The 15,688-nt window shown below is 38.9% G+C and overlaps 3 protein-coding genes across 4 annotated transcripts; 1 reads left to right on the top strand and 2 right to left on the bottom strand.

Annotated features, from left to right (window-relative positions):
* The first annotated feature begins 115 nt into the window (after window positions 1–115).
* On the top strand, window positions 116–5,982 carry dhrs7b (dehydrogenase/reductase (SDR family) member 7B). The gene is made up of 7 exons (XM_067428887.1): window positions 116–173; window positions 2,118–2,275; window positions 2,392–2,507; window positions 2,688–2,898; window positions 4,539–4,631; window positions 5,168–5,320; window positions 5,429–5,982. Exons 1-7 carry the CDS (start codon window positions 157–159, stop codon window positions 5,632–5,634), a joined length of 954 nt encoding a protein of 317 aa, XP_067284988.1. The 5' UTR covers window positions 116–156; the 3' UTR covers window positions 5,635–5,982.
* Window positions 5,983–9,265: 3,283 nt separating this feature from the next.
* Window positions 9,266–12,161, bottom strand: tmem11 (transmembrane protein 11). 2 transcript variants are annotated; one of them, XM_067428886.1, is made up of 2 exons: window positions 11,972–12,161; window positions 9,266–10,384 (listed from the first exon to the last, which is right to left on the bottom strand). In XM_067428886.1, the coding sequence occupies exon 2, from the start codon at window positions 10,375–10,377 to the stop codon at window positions 9,868–9,870; it is 510 nt and encodes a 169-aa protein (XP_067284987.1). In that variant the 5' UTR covers window positions 10,378–10,384; window positions 11,972–12,161; the 3' UTR covers window positions 9,266–9,867. The 2 variants fall into 2 exon arrangements, with proteins under 2 accessions (XP_067284987.1, XP_067284986.1); XM_067428885.1 differs by lacking the exon at window positions 11,972–12,161 and adding an exon at window positions 11,422–11,515.
* Window positions 12,162–12,730: 569 nt separating this feature from the next.
* natd1 (protein NATD1) lies at window positions 12,731–15,162 on the bottom strand. Its single transcript, XM_067428884.1, has 3 exons — window positions 14,907–15,162; window positions 13,983–14,101; window positions 12,731–13,879 (listed from the first exon to the last, which is right to left on the bottom strand). Exons 1-3 carry the CDS (start codon window positions 15,001–15,003, stop codon window positions 13,763–13,765), a joined length of 333 nt encoding a protein of 110 aa, XP_067284985.1. The 5' UTR covers window positions 15,004–15,162; the 3' UTR covers window positions 12,731–13,762.
* Between the last annotated feature and the right edge of the window lie 526 nt (window positions 15,163–15,688).

The following is a 15,688-nucleotide window of genomic DNA, read 5'->3' as shown; positions in this document are numbered from 1 at the left end:
TTTTTTATATTATTATTATTATATATGTTTCAATTTTAAACTTTTAATTTTTAAACAATTTTGAAACTGGATTCGGTAGAGGGCGTTATGGCCCCGCCCCTTTCTAGCAAATACCAAATCACGTGATGTTGAGTTCCGGGTTCTCCATTCAATCATATGGGATTTCTCTTTCGGTATGTAATGTCATTATCCCTGCTGGTTTATTTCATATATTTACAAAACATTGCATGGATTTACAACAGCCTTTTGAGATGATTATGAAATATACTGAGACGTTAGAAACAAATAAGTATGGTTTGTATGTTTTCAGTGCATAATGCAAATGCAATAAACGTTTAACTTACGTGATTTACTACAAGTCAGGATAGTTGTTGTGGATTAGTTAACTGTTCTACTACCACCCACATCATTGGAAATATGGCTCTGTATTTTTGAAGAGACTACCGCTTCTTTTTGTTGTTGTTGTTGTTGTTGTTGTTGTTGTTTTACATTAAATCAGTCATTAAAACACTACCGCTGAAAACCCTGACAGAAACCCGATTCCAAAAATGTTGGGACACTGTACAAATTGTGAATAAAAACAGAATGCAATGAAGTTTCACATTTATATATTTTATTCATAATACAACATAGATGACATATAAAATGTTTAAACTGAGAAAATTTATAATTTTAAGGGGAAAATAAGTTGATATTAAATTTCATGGCATCAACACATCTCAAAAAACTTGGGACAACGCCATATTTACCACAGTGTGGCATCCCCTCTACTTTTTATAACAGTGTGCAAACGTCTGAGGAGACAAGTTGTTTAAGTATAGGAATAGGAATGTTGTCCCATTCTTAATTGTCTAATACAGGCTTCTAGTTGCTCAACTGTCTTAGGTCTTGTCTCATCTTCCTCTTTATGATGCGCCAAATGTTTTTTATGGGTGAAAGTTCTGGACTGCCATACCACAGAAATGCAGGCTTCTGAACTGAGTGCTAATAACAGCTTGGGTTGTCCTTGTCCTCTTTAGTCTGGATGACATGGCATCCCATTTTTCCAAAAAGAACTTCAAATTTTGATTTGTCTGCCACAGTCCATTTTAAATGAGCATGGGCCCAGAGAAACGCCTGCGCTTCTGGATCATGCTTAGATGTGGCTTCTTTTTTGACCTATAAGGTTTAAGCCGGCAACATGTTGTTATTTCTATTACAGCAGCATTCCTGTATGTGATGCAGTGCCGTCTAAGGGCTCGAAGATCACTGGCATCCAGTATGGTTTTCCGGCCTTGACCCTTATGCACAGAGATTATTCCAGATTCTCTGAATCTTTGGATGATATTATGCACTGTAGACGATGATAACTTCAAACTTTTTGCAATTTTTCTTTGAGAAACTCCTTTCTGATATTGCTCCACTATTTTTTGCCACAGCATTGGGGGATTTGGTGATCCTCTGCCCATCTTGACTTCTGAGAAACACTGCCTCTCTGAGAGGCTCTTTTTATACCCAATCATGTTGACAATTGACCTAATAAGTTGCAAATTGATCCTCCAGCTGTTCCTTATATGTACATTAAACTTTTCCGACCTTTTATTGCTACCCGTCCCACCTTTTTTGGAATGTGTAGCTCTCATGAAATCCAAAATGAGCCAATATTTGTTTTGACTCGGCCTATGGTGGGGCTAAATATCCCCCACAGCGGACTGCAAACTGCCATTCAGATCAATGTTCATATATTTAGAACATTAAAATTGCTGTTTAATACTTTTAAGGTTTTGCCTTCACTAATTAATTTACTGCAATAAGAAATTATTGTTTAATTGCAACAATTCCATGTAGTCTTTTAATGTGAGATCAAAATATGCGAGTTATAAAATAGCCTATTAAATAATAATACAATAGGCTATTTTAATAACTTCTACAATAAATGAATGCTGTTTTTCTCTCAAATATTGTTTAGTTTACAGTTCTGTCTCCCATGTAAATAGCATGTAAAGGTATATCCACATTTACCTGAAGGATGGTGGCTTTCGCAGCAGTATGCTGCCATGTTACTTCTAGATAAAGATGCTGTGTTGAGTTGAGTTACATTTTTATAAATGTAAATTAACATATGCATATGTGTACAGACACATGGAGCGTGTTTTAGGTTTAGGTGTTGGGCCACTGGCTGCTGGGACTGTCGGGCTGCTGATTTTGCTGAAAGTGATCCAGAGATTAAGACACAAGCAGAATCTACAAGATAAAGTGGTGGTGATCACTGGAGCCAGCTCAGGCCTGGGCAAAGGTTACATACCTTTACATAAACTCTCTTATAATGCGTATCATAATGTCTTATCAATGCCATTTGACTATACATTACGTCATTGTTTAATATCTTAATCTGTCTATTCACCCACTTAGAGTGTGCACGGGTCTTCCACGCAGCAGGGGCCAGACTGATCCTTTGCGGAAGAGACCAGAAGAGACTGCAGGAGGTCGTTGAGGAGCTGAGAAATAAAAACAATGGAAAAATACAGGTGAAAACCTTCAATCAAATCTCTTACTCTTTTTATTAACAGTTCAGTCAAAGTTGTTATCTTTTAAGACTATTTAAAAATGTGATGATGCTTATACAGTGAATTCAGGGAATATAAGGTGTAATTTATATACACAACTAAATGTAAGTGTGACTAGGTTTATTTATTATTCTTTTTCAGACTTGTGCTCCCTGCACTGTCACCTTTGACCTCTCCAGCACATCTTTGGTGTCCAGCGCCGCCAAGGAGATTTTGAAGTGCCACGGTCACGTTGATGTCCTCATCAACAATGCAGGCATTAGTTACCGTGGCAACATCCTGGACACCCACGTCTCAGTTCAGCGAGATGTCATGGAGACCAACTACTTTGGTCCTGTTGCCCTTACACAAGGTGAGTGAATAGGAGTCAATGAAAGAGATCAGTGAAATGATTACATAGTTTAAAGTTTGGGGTTGGAAAGAATTCAAAAAAAGTATCTTATGCTCACCAAGACTGCATTTATTTGATCAAAATTAATATCTTAAAGGGTAATTTATTCCTGTGATAGCAAAGCTGCATTTACAGCAGTCATTTGAAATATACTGATTTGATGCTCAAGATACATTTTTAATTATTATCAATGTTGAAAACAATGTTTTCAAGATTTTTTTTTAAATTGAAAGTCCAAAAGAACATAATTTATTTGATCACTGCACATGTTAGTGGGTGGGATATATTTGGCAGCAAGTGGACATTTTGTTCTCAAAGTTGATGTGTTAAAAGCAGACACAATTGGCAAGCATAAGGATTTGAGCAAGTTTGACAAGGGCCAAATTGTGATGGATAGATGACTGGGTCAGAGCATCTCCAAAACTGGAGCTCTTGTGGGCTGTTCCCGGTCTGCAGTGGTCAGTATCTATCAAAAGTGGTCAGAGGAAGGAACAGTGGTGAACCGGCGACAGGGTCATGGGTGGCCAAGGCTCCTTGATGCACGGGCTGAGCGAAGACTCATCTGTGTGATCAAACAGAAGACTACTGTAGCTCAGATTGCTCAAGAAGTTAATGCTGGTGTCACAGTGAGAAAGAATGTACAGTGTATCGCATTTTTTTGCATATGGATCTGCATAGTTGCAGACTAGTTGGGGTGCCCATGCTGACCCATCCTCCGACAAAAGCGGCAACAGTGGGCACGTGAGCATCAGAACTGGACCACGGAGCAATGGGGGAAAAAAAGTGGCCTTGTCTGATGAATCACGTTTTCTTTTATATTATGTCAATGACCAGGTGTGTGCGCATCACTTACCTGGGGAACACATGGCACCAGGATGCACTATGCGAAAAAGGCAAGCCGGCAGAGACAATGTTCTGCTGGGAAACCTTGGGTCCTGCCATCCATGTGGATGTTACTTTAACACGTACCACCTATCAAGTATTGCTGCAGACCATGTCAACCTTTCATGGAAACAGTATTCCTTGGTGGCTGTGGTCTCTTTCTACAGGATAATTCACTCTGCCACAAAGCAAAAATGGTTCAGGAATGAGGAACACAACAAGAAGTTTGAGGTGTTGACTTGGCCTTCAAATTTCCCATGTCAGTCCAATTGAGCATCTGTTGAACAAACAAGTCAGATCCATGGAGGCCCACTTCACAACTTATAAGAGGTAACACTTAAGCTCTGCGCCCCACATTTGGGTCCAAATTACATATGTCATAATTAATCGAAATATGCTGCAGAGCTGAAGTTGTGTTAAAGGATCTAGTGCTAACATCTTGGTGCCAGATACCACAGCACACCTTCAGGTCTAGTGGAGTACATGCCTCGATGGGTCAGGGCTGTTTTCCAGAATATTTAGTCATAATATTGTGCCTGATTCGTGTACATTAATGTAAAAATTATATATAATTTAAAATAATATACAGTATTAAGATAAATTATATATAATTCAGTATACATTATACATGACATTGTCTTTATCACATTATCAAATGTAATTAATTAAATAATATATCATATAAATATCATTGTTGTTGTTTTTTTCGTCCTGTCCAGCTATTCTGCCTTCAATGGTCGATAGAGGCAGTGGACATATTGTTGTCATCAGCAGTGTGCAGGGAAAGATCTCAATACCATACAGATCTGCATGTGAGTATACATACACCAAAAATTCTGAAGTAGGAAATGACCATGTCTGTCTCGACTCAGATTCCACTCTAAGATAGGTGTTAGAACAAGCTCATCCCCCAAAATGGCTTAATTATCACAGAGATGAACAAAGTCAACGGTTTCATTGTTTCTGATTACACCTCATGAGGAGTAGGTGAGGGACCCTCAGAACATCTCAACTTCATTACATTTTCATACACAGATGAGGGGATTTAAATATTTTTCTTTATGAATGGGTTTTATGAGTTCGCACTTACAATGGAGAGTAGATTTAAATGCGTATTTGGCATGCTGTCCGTGGGGAGGGCTTTGAGCTCAGAATTTGGCCCAAACCCAGAGTACCACTACCAGAAGGTAATGGAAAACATTTCCATATTCTAGTGGTTGGGTGCAGAACAATTCAAGCTTTTTTTTAATGAATTAAAAAAAAAATGTGTTAATACAATTAACACAGAAAACTCACAGAAACCCTTAGTGCTACAATTGATCTGGTTTGCTTAAATATTTTCTCTTAGATGCTGCATCGAAGCATGCAACGCAAGCCTACTTCGACTGTTTGAGGGCAGAGGTGGACAGGTTAGGCCTGCAGGTGTCTGTCATCAGCCCAGGTTACATCAGAACAAACCTGTCCATCAATGCAGTCACAGGGGACGGTTCTCAATATGGAGGTGAGAAAATGCTGTTCTTGTCAACCAAACTCTTAAGTGTGGGGTACAAATGTTTTGGAATATTTATGTATCAAAATGAATATCAATTTTATTATTTTGGGTCGGAAGTAATGGACAAAACCACAGCAAAGGGTTGGGATCCAGTGGACGTGGCACGTGCTGTTCTGAAAGCTGTCTGTCACAAACAGAAAGACATCATATTGGCTGGGCCGCTGCCTACTGCAGCCATCTATCTGCGTACTCTATGGCCTGCTCTCTATTTCAGACTGATGGCTTCACGGGCTGTAAAAGAGCAGAGAGCGAAAGAAGAGTAAGATAGTGAAACAGTATTAAAACAATCTTTGCATCTGTCCACTGAAGATTTTATATCTTATTTGTATGTCTAAAGGTGAATGGTATGTATCAAGGAATGTATTTAATAAATGTTTAAAAATTAATTCTAGCATCCCTAATCTGTAAAAAACCCAACAGCAATTCCTTGGATAAGCAGACCAGACATGTATCATATAAGGATTACATTAATTATATTTATATTGTCCTGGATTAAATTGTTTAATATTGACTATTTATCAACCTTAATTTATTATATGAACTCAATTTTCATGTAATTTCTCTTCATCCACTCCATTTATGTATTTGTTAATAAACAAAATATGTTTTCACCTGCCTTCTGTGCAAAATAGGTCTCCATAGCAAAACAAACAACGATTTGGTCTGCATGAAAATCTGGTTATGACATATGCTAATTACTCATTTTGGCTTGGTAGCGATGCACCACACATATGAAGCTCTCAGTAAGGTCCTGGGAGATGGATGTGGATGATCAAAGAGTTGTTTTGGAGGAAATCCGAATGATAAATTAATTGACATAATTGCAATGTCAAGGAAACGGTCAGTCTGTCTGTCTAAACACAAGAAAATGTATTGCCACATTGTCATTTGTTTCCACCGATTAACATACAGCTCCAAACTCAATAATTTAAAAAAGATATGTCTACGTGCATGAAATGTTTTATATTATATCTATATTCTTTTATAAACAATTTTTCCATAAGTTTACCTTTCAGATGCCTTAAGATGAGTTACACATTCTCAGTTTCAGGCCTAGTTTCCTTTAAAATCCTGTACACCTTTTGAACATCACATGAACACCATTAACAACTTTCAGTGCAGAGGCATTGTACAGTTAATATTTAGGAAATCACCGTTCCAGTCCACTTAAAATCCTGCACTAACAAAATGAGACTGTTTTAGATTATTGTTCACTCTTTCTGAATTAGAAAGCTTGTTTTTAAGTTGACATATGGTCTCACCCTCTGACCTGAGAACATTACCGTATTGTATACATTTGTGATATAGTATTATTATAGCAATATACACAGATGAGCTAAAACATTATGAACACCTACCTAATATGCTGTTGGTCCTTTGCATGCTGCCAAACCAGCACTGAGTCATGGACACCACAAGTCCCTTGAAGGTGTCCTGTGGTATCTGGCACCAAGCTGTTAGCAGAATATCCTTCAAATCCTGTAGGTTGGAAGGTGATGCTGCTGGGGATCAAATTTGACCTTAGCTGGAGTAAAATCTGTGGATTATCCTGCTGAAAGATGCTAATTCCACCAGGTAACACCGTTGTCATTTTTTTTTTTTTTGTCAATTTGCAACAATGTTTAGGTAGTGAAAGTGGCATGACTTTACTATGAGTATGTGACATAACATGACTATGGTAGCCCACAGCCTACTTGGATTTTGTCTTCATCACCCATTCAACTTAGGAGTAGTTAGTGAACACACACTCGGGAGAAGTGGACAGCTTTTTTGGTGCCTTGCTCATGGGCATTTCAGTCATTTCCTGCCAGTACTGAGAATCAAACCCACAACTGTCAGGTTACCAGTCTGACTAGCTAATTAAACGAGAATAGCTGGATGTGGGACCAGGTGGGATTCAATGGACCCAGGGTATTCCCGGAAGCAGCGCATTGCTCAGATCATCACACTCCCTTAACTAACTTGACCTCATAATAGTGCATCCCTGCTGCCATCCCTTCCACAGGTAAACCACACATACATAGCTGTCGAGGTGATGTAAAAGAAAACAGGACTCATCAGACCAAACTACTTCCACAACTCCAAGCTCCAAGGGATCATTACAATTTTGTGAATTGTGTCACAGTAGACCTGTTGGCTCAGACCAGACTGGAAAGCTTTTGTTGCATCAATGAGCTTTGAGTGTCCAACACACAAGCCTTGCCAGTTTCAGAGATACTCTGACCCAGTCGCCTTGCAGTTTGGCCATTTTTATTCCTGCTCCTTTCTCCTGCATCCAACACGTTGATTACAAGAACTGATTGATTATGAGAACTGATTGTTTGCTTAACATCTAACCTACCCAAACCTTAACATGTGGCCTTGTTAGATGATCAAAGATATTTGCATCACCTGTGACCAATCTGTTTTTGGCTCATCTGTGTATATTGTTCAGCAATTCTTGTAAACCTGGCCCGTATTTATCAAGCTTCTCAGAGTGCTATTTTAGTCTTAAGTGCTGAGAAATCATGAAATTTACTCCTACTTTCAAACTAAAGTATAAAAGCAAGTTATCAAATTTCTTAAAGCTAAGGTCTCTCATGTGGTTAGGAGTTGCCAGTAGGGGCTTGCGATGGCACTGAGGAAACAGAGACGTGTGCAAATCTTTCAAGAGAGGGAGAAATTGTTTGAAATGTTTGACGACAAACAACAGTTGATCAAACGGTATCGTTTGGACAGAGCAGGCATCATCTTTTTCAGCACTGGTTAATGTTGGGCTTTATAATAATAATAATTTTTTTTTTTTTAAACAAAAAAAAAACAGTTCGAGTAATACTTTCATATCTTTAATTTAAAGTATGTATATTATAACGTATTCTCTTGAAAACTTTATTGTCAAATGTGTGTTGAATGTAAACTCCTCTTAGTAATTTCACAATTCAATGTGAATTTATCTGAGATAAATTTAAATAAGGACATCTATTCAGTGATTGGTTCATGCCTATGACATCATCCAAAATCCTGTTTGTGGCACAGCAAAGTGTTATGAATCAAATCTAAGACTAACAATTAAGATTTAGTCCTACACTTTAATTAAAGTATGAGTGCTTGATAACTAACTTTTAAGTTGAGCCAAGAATTGTTTTAATCTTAAGTCAATTCTTAGCAGTGTTCTTGTGAGTAATTCTAAGATGTTTGATAAATACGGGCCCTGTACAATATTTCAAACAGCCATATTTAAGAATCAGACACTAAGCATCCATCTGAAAATTAAAAAGCACAAGAAGAGTTAGGCTTTGCTAAAAAAAGGTGAAGTGTTGACCAACTGGAGACAAGATAACTAACTATTAGGGCACCTGTTGGAAAATCTTATACTAAGCAGAAACGACACTTGAACATACCCTTTTCGACCCTACCCTTTCCTCTTTGAATTTGCCGTTTCAGATATTATACTAAATATGGAAATACAACATTAGATGCCTCATTTAAGCTCCAACAGGCCAGATGCAATTGCAAAATAGCATACACATTATTTAATGGTGCTATTAAAATAAAATACTATTTGAAAACTATCAAATTCTCTGCAAATAGGCTGTGAATAACCACTTGTTATATTAATGTCCTTCAATTACACTGGACTGTCTGCAAATTCAAGGAATTATTAAACCCCAAAAATGTAAAAGCACAAACAAAGCTAAAATTTGGGGATGAACTATCCTTCAGATGAGTCCACATTTACTTTTCTTGTATATTGATTTCCCATAAATTCTTAAAAAGATCTGGATTTAACCTGATCCATTACAAACTGAGGCTTGTAAAATAAATCATGCAAGCTCTGCATGAAGGCTACAATTCATGAAATAAGAAAGAACCCAAGCCCCTAAGGGTCAAAATAAAGGTTGTCAGAGATACCAGTGAGGTTAAATCTCCTACTGTTTAATGAAAAGGTGACGCACCAAAGGCAAGGTACAGTAAAACTACACAGAGGGAGAAAAGATAGGATTCAAAGGTCATTTTTAAAACACATCCGTCTGTCCACCACACGTTCAGTCCGACCAGTCGCTGCCCAGGTTCGGAACCTCCGTGTGGGTGGCAGGTGACCATTGGGGGAGGGCTGCAGATCGAGGAAAGGTCTGGAAAGGCGCAGGGAAGGAGTGGGAAGGGGGGCTCAAGTGCACTGGTGATATCACTTTTAAAGTACAGAGAAAAGGAGAAGATGCATTCAGAACTATAAGCTCCTCCCCAACCCTCCCTTCATACATCTATCCATCCGTCCGTCCGCCATTCTGTCCAATCTTTAACCGGTTGAAATCAAAACAATGAAAAATCGTGACAGAGAAAGAGCCGCGTCTCCTTTTGTTTCAGATCACTGTCGGTCCATCTGTATGTTATTGTTTGGTATGTACGTGTGTGTATCTGCCAGTGTCGTGTGTTTAGTAGTGCTTCTCACCTCCCTGCCACGTGTTTGTGTGTACTTGTATGTCAATAACTGCGTGTGTGTGGATGTGCCATAGCGCTCATACAGCGTACAGTTCGTAGATCCTCTTGGCACAGTACGCCAGGGCCGCCAACGCTATCGTGTTGTGCAGTCTCTTTCTGTGCACGTCGTCTCGTCGAACCAGAACCACCGGCGTAGAGGAGGTGAGCGTGTGCAGGGGCAGCCGCGAGAGCTTCTGACTGTCGTACTCTACCTGGTACTTGCAGCAGGGGTCGAACTGCCAAGAAATGCCATAGAGCGCAGCGCAGGCCAGGCTCAGAGCGCCAGCCGGCAGCGCCACGTAACGGGAGTAGTCGATGGGTAGGGCGAGTGGCGTCAGGAGGCAAGCGGCCCCGGCCAGAACAGCGGTTTTGTGCAGGCAGTTTCCCACGGCCACCCAGCGGGCTGTCTCGTCTCCGATGCGTGTGGGTTCGATCACAATATAGCGGTACTGCGCCTCCAGAGCCTGTTCCAGCTCATATTCAAACTGCTCCTGTGCATTCTCGCCATTGTAGATCTCGTGGACGATGTAACACTCCGTCGCCGCCATCACTCCCCTGAAGAGAAAGATGAAAAAGTGATTTTACAAATCCAAATGTATTAATTCAGGTTTAAAAGTCTTAGAAGTTCTGTAAATGTACCAATGTGATTTAAACCAATGCAATAATGCTGCTGTAATGACAATTGCCATTTTTGCCTTGATGACAAATATAACATGTCAGGAGTTTTTTTTTTAACAAATATTTAATCCCCTGAACTGATCTATTTTTTAGACTTAAATAAACAGATTTTTTGTTTACAGATACTTTAAGATCTGTCAGCATTGCTCCACATGGGAAGGCAATTCCTTTGCCACATTTACCACAGCCAGACCATCTGCGGGTTGGGTTCACAAAGTGAAACAAGAAACTTTTTTAGTTAATAGTTCTAAGCTGGAAGGCTGACAGTAATTTTGCTAAATATTAAATATAACTTTGCTGATAAAATATGGTTTTCAAACTAGTTATTTTTCAGAAAAAATGCTAATAACTAACTTGATAAAGTCAGGCCAGAGCTGTCCGTCTTTTGCAACGGTTAACAGCAAATCAATTTAACTCAAACTGTCAGTTTAACAGGCTGTGCTTTAAACGGCCATATTTTGGGAGCAAAACTAATTTCTTCCTGTTTTCAAGACATTTAAACGAAACTTAGTATAACAACTATAACGTTACGTGCTTGCTAACTGTACATATCTCCTTGAAACCCGCTGTCACGGGTGTGAAGCGCTTTTTTAACTTCTTCCTTTCTTGTCAAAATGGGTAACACATTTTACAAAAAACATGATATATCAATGTAAATATTTCAGATGTAACTGCCATTAAATTACATTTTTGCTGCTCTCTGCACTGCTAATCAGTTGAGGGACCCCAGAGTCAGTAAGCTAATCAAAACAACACATGAGCTCTATTCAGACTGTTTCTTTGGTATTCGTGAGTCCACAAAACGCCAAGAGACCTGGTGTTTTAACGATAGGAAACTAACTTAAAATGTGCATGAAGGCGAAACATTTCGCGTCACGTATTATGAAATAATGACATGTTTTAGACTAACTGACCTCTCCCTGTTGACTGGGACACCGCGCCTCCTTCCCAGCGACGCCATCTTGAAAAAGCAACGGACTAGACTTGACGCAAACCTGTCGCGGTGCACCATGGGTAATGAAGTTCACTACTTCCGCGCTTTTAATCTTTAAAGTTTTCGATCATATGGAATAGACTACAAATCCCGTGAATCTGAATTTGGTTGAGGACTCTACCACCTGAACATAATCTGTAACGATATTAATATTTGCTTAATTTTGTTATAGATAGTTGTTTGTAATATATGGAACACATTCTTTCATACAACAAACAAGAAATTGGTTTTGATTATGGTTTGATCCGCGAGGCTATATAATTTATGATTTTGAATAGCGGAGGTGACCAATCGAAAGCAAGGACAACACTATGGGGTTTTTCAGTAAGACAAACCATTCCCACAGCGTATGCAAGCGTTGCACAAAGAATGTGGTCTGACAAAATGATTTAACTGTTTTGTACTGTGTCCAAAAAATTCTGTCATGTAATTAAGGTGGATGCGATGGTATTTCTAGAGAAGGAACTCACCCATAATGTGGTCGGTTCTCGTTTATGTAGTGAGTCCCGTCCTCGTACGGCGCTGGTGCATAGGAGGGGGGACCAAATTATAACTACAAGGTGCTCGGTAACACGTGCAGGGTTTGTGCTCTCTGTCTCCCCCGTTAGTGATGGGTTGCATAACATAAAAGCATTGAAACTGTTCGTTTGATAAGTGCATTAATAAATTTGAAATATTTGTAAGAATGGGAACTAAAAACAAAGCTTATGCGTCCCAAACAACTAAAGGTCCTGCTGGAGTGTGACAATGTTTTAAATTTTAAAATAAATTTAGATTTCACAGAAGAAAAAAAATGCATTTAAAGAAAAAAAATATATCAACAAATAGCATTTATACCAATTCACTGTAGCTGTGCAGTTCTAGTACAAACCTGAATGGTTTAAGACAATAATTCACAATTTAGCTACTATAAGAAATATTTACTTACCCTCATGTCTGTTGTTCAAACCTGTATGTAATTATTTAGTTTGTGAAAAAAATGATGAGCTGATAATTTCTTTCCATCTAATTAAATTCAGTTGGGTCCAATGTTGTGTGGACTCCAAATTTGAAAATGTGAAATAAATGAAATGTATTTTTTGTGCCACACAGAAAACAACACGAGTAAGTAAATACAACATTAATGAATGCAAAATGTTTCAATTATTTTAAAAAACTTTATTTAAAAAAAAAAAACTTTATTCAAAAATACACAATTAAAACACATTATACTAATGAACAAACACTCATAAAGTTGTATCTAAAATGTTTTATTCAAAACCATGAATAGTAATATTAAGATTACATAAGTGTGTAAAAACAGATGGGTTTTAGGCATCTTTAGTCTGCATTACATCATAAATCGACGTAATAGAGCCCAGTTTTACTTGAAAAATGACCTTAATTATCATCTCCAGGAATATCATGGTCATCAATGGTGTCACAGATGTTTGTCATCACAGAATATGCCATGCAAAAAAACGATCTTGCTCAAGGCAGTTCATCAACTGACTTTTAATAAGACCCCTGGGATATATGGGAGTAACTTACATACACTCAAACTCAGTTATTCATACACACATCCAACCACTTGTAACAGAATCCTCTATGCAGAGGTGCTTTATTGTGTTTATAAAGTGTGCATCCTGAGAGGTTCAGCCCTGCGAATATATGGGCAGGCGATTGTCTCCAGAGTCTGAGCTCTTCACTGGCCATAGTATACACTGATACAACACATGCAAAAGCACAAAATCAGCCTAGAACATGCACAGAATAAAATAGCTGTTTCTGACAGGACAGTTAGATAGGGATGTCCCTAAAACTCCTGTGCACGTTCTGTGCATGTGGGAACAAGTGTCTGTGTGTATCTCTCTCTTGTGAGCACCACTAAATCTGAAGGCTTAAGGCCAGAGAGGCATACAAAGTTTAACGTCACTCTTAAGATCATATCAAACAGTTGATATTTTGAGTTCATGACAGGTGTCATAATCCTCTCACTTCTCTAGATTGGCTTGAAAGTCTGCTTGAGTTACTGGGAAACTAACCCACCTCAAAGCCCACACTCTCATCATTCCCAAGCAAACATGTACATGGATTTGTAGTTTCAGATCTCTCCTCTCCTTCAATCACATTCACTCTCACTTGCTCGCAAACATAAAAACAAATCTTTCTTTTGTGGAGTTTCCAGACCAGTCAGACAGATTAGGGACGATCAACAGATACCCATCCCATCCCACCCAATCCCAAATCATCCTATTAGATTCAAGAGATCCTCAATGCTCTCAATGGAGGATGCGTTCCAAGTAATGGGGGTGAGGGTTTTCTTTGACGTACTTCTGGATGTACCAGCAGGTTAAATGTGCTTTCAGGTCCTCCTCTACCACAAAGTCCATTGCAGCCTAGCAAAAACAACCGCAAACCAAATGTTAATGCACACCTGTGAACAACATAATATCATTGTGCTTAAATTGTTCAGATTGATCTGGAGTAATCTTCTACAACCTTGGCCAGGTGTTTGGCAATCTCTCGTCCTCGGTAAGCCTCGGGAACCTCAGTATGCTGCAGATCCACCGTTTTCTTACCCACATATTCATACAGCAGCACAGCCCTGTCATGGGAACCTTTAATATGCAAGAGAATATAAGCAAATATATTATCACACAGTAAAAAAAATGTCATTCATGAACTGCTCAGTCAAACAGGATGCAAGTCGCTTTCCGGGGAAATAGTCACATAGCCCTGGCCTAGGTTTATGTCTCTTTGAAAGCGTCATCTCTGTGAATACAAGCCTTTTATTTTCACGTGAAACAACGCAAGGCTGTTCCTGTAAACCTCTGCGGTTTCTGATCTTCTACACAACGGCAGAAACGTGACGACACGGGTTTGTTTTGTAAAGATAGAAATCAGTGGCGATGATGGAACAGGAAGTAGCCCAAAAACAAAGTGTGGATGGGACGGCTAGCGGGTGGGCTAGAAACTTAGTTATAGATTCAACCAAAGAAGAAAACAAAGCTTGCATTTGAGCAAACGCACCTAAACTGGTTAGTGACAGGCGGGATTTATTGCGGCTCCGCACGTCAAAACAAAACAACTAAAACTGCAGCAGGATGACTCCTACTCATTCAGCGCTTGTTAAAAGGCTACTACAAACCAGAAAGATGAAAAACAAGCTGGTGGTGAACTAAATAATAATCATCTGTCCAGCAAAACTACTAGTTCATGTCATTTTCAACCAACTACTGAGATCAAAGCACGTAACGACGTTTACGTAAACAACAAGGCAATGCGTACTATATAAATATGATTCTGTTAAATAACATGTTTATTGTGTTGAGAAGCAAATATAATAAACAAAAGGCACATTTTGCAAGCGAGATCGCGGTGTTTTTCCTCCTCCCCCATCTCGTTATCTGACGCATTACTGACCGTTCAGTCGGATGCTGAATTGTCGTCTTTTCTTGTCGTGCTCCACTCTGAGAGGAGTGTTGATATCGAGGACGTTTATCTGTGCAGCCTGGGCCATAACGACTGTGAGTCTGCTGTCAGGGGGGAGCTGTGTGTCACTGTGCCGCGGCTGATTCGACTGCGATCATGAGAGGCGCATTCATGTCTCGCCGAGGTAAGGACGAACATCTGATCCTGCAAAAACACGCCATCCACGGAAATCAGCTGTGAAATCACGTGCTCTTAGCTGACCAATGAGAAAGGACGTATTGTTTTGATACGCGCGGTCTCGCTATATGCGGCCACCAGGTGGAGATAAATGTTTGTTTTTCGATTTTGATTGATATTTTGCACTGACATGATGGAAATTTGTTTAATAAACTATCATAATTTATTTTAAAGGTAATTTTTGCCCGTTTTTGTTTGTTATTGTATGAATAAAAGTGCTACAACCTGGTAAAATGCATCTTTCCTTTAAGGTTTAATGTATATTTTACACTGTCCCTGTTTAAATAAACAAATACAAAAAATAAATAAATAGTGAAAGTGACATGTGAAGGCCAAGTATGGTAACCAATCCATACTCGGAAATTGTCCCATAAATTCACACATTATGAGTAGGTAGCGAGTAGTGAATAGACACACATTGCAAGCTGTGGACACACACCCGGAACACTGGGCAGCCATAAATTAATAGGCCTATAATTTAGGATGTATTTAGTTAGTCCCTTTTTTAAATGTAAAAAAAAAAGGAATAAAATGTC

This window comes from Pseudorasbora parva, chromosome 2 (genome assembly GCF_024679245.1).
Source record: "Pseudorasbora parva isolate DD20220531a chromosome 2, ASM2467924v1, whole genome shotgun sequence".
Classification (NCBI taxonomy): domain Eukaryota; kingdom Metazoa; phylum Chordata; class Actinopteri; order Cypriniformes; family Gobionidae; genus Pseudorasbora; species Pseudorasbora parva.
This window is presented reverse-complemented; position numbering and strand designations above follow the sequence as displayed.

Coding starts and splice junctions, on each gene's coding strand:
- dhrs7b (XM_067428887.1), top strand. Junction 2,508..2,687: donor AAAACAATGGAAAAATACAG/GTGAAAACCTTC, acceptor ATTCTTTTTCAG/ACTTGTGCTCCCTGCACTGT. Junction 2,899..4,538: donor TCCTGTTGCCCTTACACAAG/GTGAGTGAATAG, acceptor CGTCCTGTCCAG/CTATTCTGCCTTCAATGGTC.
- tmem11 (XM_067428885.1), bottom strand. CDS start 11,468: ATGGCGTCGCTGGGAAGGAGGCGCGGTGTCCCAGTCAACAGGGAGAG. Junction 10,385..11,421: donor GTCCCAGTCAACAGGGAGAG/GTCAGTTAGTCT, acceptor CTTTCTCTTCAG/GGGAGTGATGGCGGCGACGG.
- natd1 (XM_067428884.1), bottom strand. CDS start 15,003: ATGGCCCAGGCTGCACAGATAAACGTCCTCGATATCAACACTCCTCTC. Junction 14,102..14,906: donor ATTCAGCATCCGACTGAACG/GTCAGTAATGCG, acceptor TGCATATTAAAG/GTTCCCATGACAGGGCTGTG. Junction 13,880..13,982: donor TTGCCAAACACCTGGCCAAG/GTTGTAGAAGAT, acceptor TGTTTTTGCTAG/GCTGCAATGGACTTTGTGGT.